Source organism: Mustela erminea, chromosome 4 (assembly GCF_009829155.1).
Source record: "Mustela erminea isolate mMusErm1 chromosome 4, mMusErm1.Pri, whole genome shotgun sequence".
NCBI lineage: Eukaryota > Metazoa > Chordata > Mammalia > Carnivora > Mustelidae > Mustela > Mustela erminea.
The window spans coordinates 69,688,604-69,690,676 of NC_045617.1; the positions used below are offsets into that span (position 1 = coordinate 69,688,604).

At 47.4% G+C, this 2,073-nt stretch overlaps 1 protein-coding gene across 1 annotated transcript; it reads left to right on the top strand.

Annotated features, from left to right (window-relative positions):
• Positions 1–558: 558 nt before the first annotated feature.
• LOC116587780 (N-acetyllactosaminide alpha-1,3-galactosyltransferase-like) lies at positions 559–1,832 on the top strand. The gene has a single exon (XM_032338341.1). The coding sequence runs from the start codon at positions 693–695 to the stop codon at positions 1,830–1,832; it is 1,140 nt and encodes a 379-aa protein (XP_032194232.1). The 5' UTR covers positions 559–692.
• The last annotated feature ends 241 nt before the right edge of the window (positions 1,833–2,073 follow it).

A 2,073-nucleotide genomic window follows, 5' to 3' on the forward strand; every position in this document is an offset into this window, starting at 1 on the left:
GATTGTCTTCTGACTTTTTAATGTGTTTTTTTGTCATACTGAAGATTTCGATATCAGTATAAAGTTCCTTCAAATTTTATTACTTATTCTTTTTTTCCTGTCTAAGAAGTTTACTCCATTGAAATCCATACCCGAAAAATACACAGGTATTCTCTGCATTCCGTAGCCTTACAACTGTAGGTTCCTATGACCTCTTCCAGATATTTAGATTTTTTTTTTTTCCCAAGCCCTTTGTACATACTCTCTTGCCATGCTGCATTCTCTAAGTCACCCTGGATTTTGTGGGGAGTTTTCTTGTTTGTTTTCCCCTTTTTTGTCTGCAGACTTAATCTGTTCTGTCAAAGAAGAAAATATGTCCCACGCGTGCCCCTGCCCGCAGCCCGCCGCCCGGGGGCAGCGCCCCGCGGCCGGCTGCCGGAGCGCAGGCTGCACACCCCGCCCCGGCACGCCCCGCAGGGGTCCGGCAGAGGCGGCGCGGCAGCGACTGTGCGGGCGGCCAAGGGCGCCGCAGGGCCAGGGGCCGAGGTGCGGTGCAGCTCCCCCGCGCGCCCGGACTCTTCGGATCAGGCTTCGGAAGGCTGAACCTTCCCTTCCTCCCAGCCCTGCCTCCTTCTGCAGAGCGGAGCTCAACAGAACTTTGTTGTTTTGCCTTTTACTCTGCGGGGAGAGAAGCAGACGATGAGGAGAAAATAATGAATGTCAAAGGAAAAGTGATTCTGTTAATGCTGGTTGTCTCCACTGTGATTGTTGTGTTTTGGGAATATATCCACAGCCCAGAAGGCTCTTTCTTGTGGATATATCATTCAGAAGGAGAAAACCAAGATTCAGAGAGGGAAAAGGTCCCATCACGGTCGTACTACCAAAACCCAGAAGTTGGTAACAGCGTAAGTCAGAAGCACTGGTGGTTTCCGAGTTGGTTTAACAAAGGGACCCACATTTACCAAGAAGTGGAGGACACAGATGAAGATGAACGAGAGGAAAACAACGGAGAGCTTCAGCTATCAGACTGGTTTAACCCACAGAAACGTCCAGAGGTGGTGACGGTGACCAGATGGAAGGCGCCGGTCGTGTGGGAAGGCACTTACAACAGCACCATCCTAGAAAATTATTATGCCAAACAGAAAATTACCGTGGGTTTGACAGTTTTTGCTGTTGGAAGATACATTGAGCATTACTTGGAGGAGTTCTTAGTATCTGCCAATAGGTACTTCATGGTTGGCCACAAAGTCATAGTTTACATCATGGTGGACGACGTCTCCAGGATGCCCTTGATAGAGCTGGGTCCTCTGCGTTTCTTCAAAGTGTTTGAGATCAAGCCTGAGGAGAGGTGGCAGGACATCAGCATGATGCGTATGAAAACCATTGGGGAGCACATTGTGGCCCACATCCAACATGAAGTGGACTTCCTCTTCTGCATGGACATGGACCAGGTCTTCCAAGGTAGCTTTGGAGTGGAGACGCTGGGCCACTCAGTGGCTCAGCTGCAGGCCTGGTGGTACAAGGCAGACCCCAACAAGTTTACCTACGAGAGGCGGAAGGAGTCTGCAGCCTACATTCCATTCGGCCAAGGGGATTTTTATTACCACGCAGCCATTTTGGGAGGCACACCCATTCAGGTCCTAAACATCACCCAGGAGTGCTTAAAGGGAATCCTCCAGGACAAGAAAAATGACATAGAAGCCAAGTGGCATGATGAAAGCCACCTAAATAAGTATTTCTTTCTCAACAAACCCACTAAAATCTTATCCCCAGAATACTGCTGGGATTATCACATAGGCCTGCCTTCAGATATTAAGACTGTCAAGATATCTTGGCAGACAAAAAGAGTATAATTTGGTTAGAAATAATATCTGACTTTAAACTGTGCTGGTAAGCTTCTGAATTTGAGAGAGTATGATTCTCGCAACTTTCTCAGAAGAGTAACACTTAACTTTTAAACAAGACTAACAAAACACCCACACTGCAAATACTTACTCTTCTTCCTTGTGACTTTGAACTTCGCAGTATGGGAGAATGAACCTATGGTAGTCAGGTGTAAATTCCCAGTGATTTCTTATTTATGCTGGGTTTGGG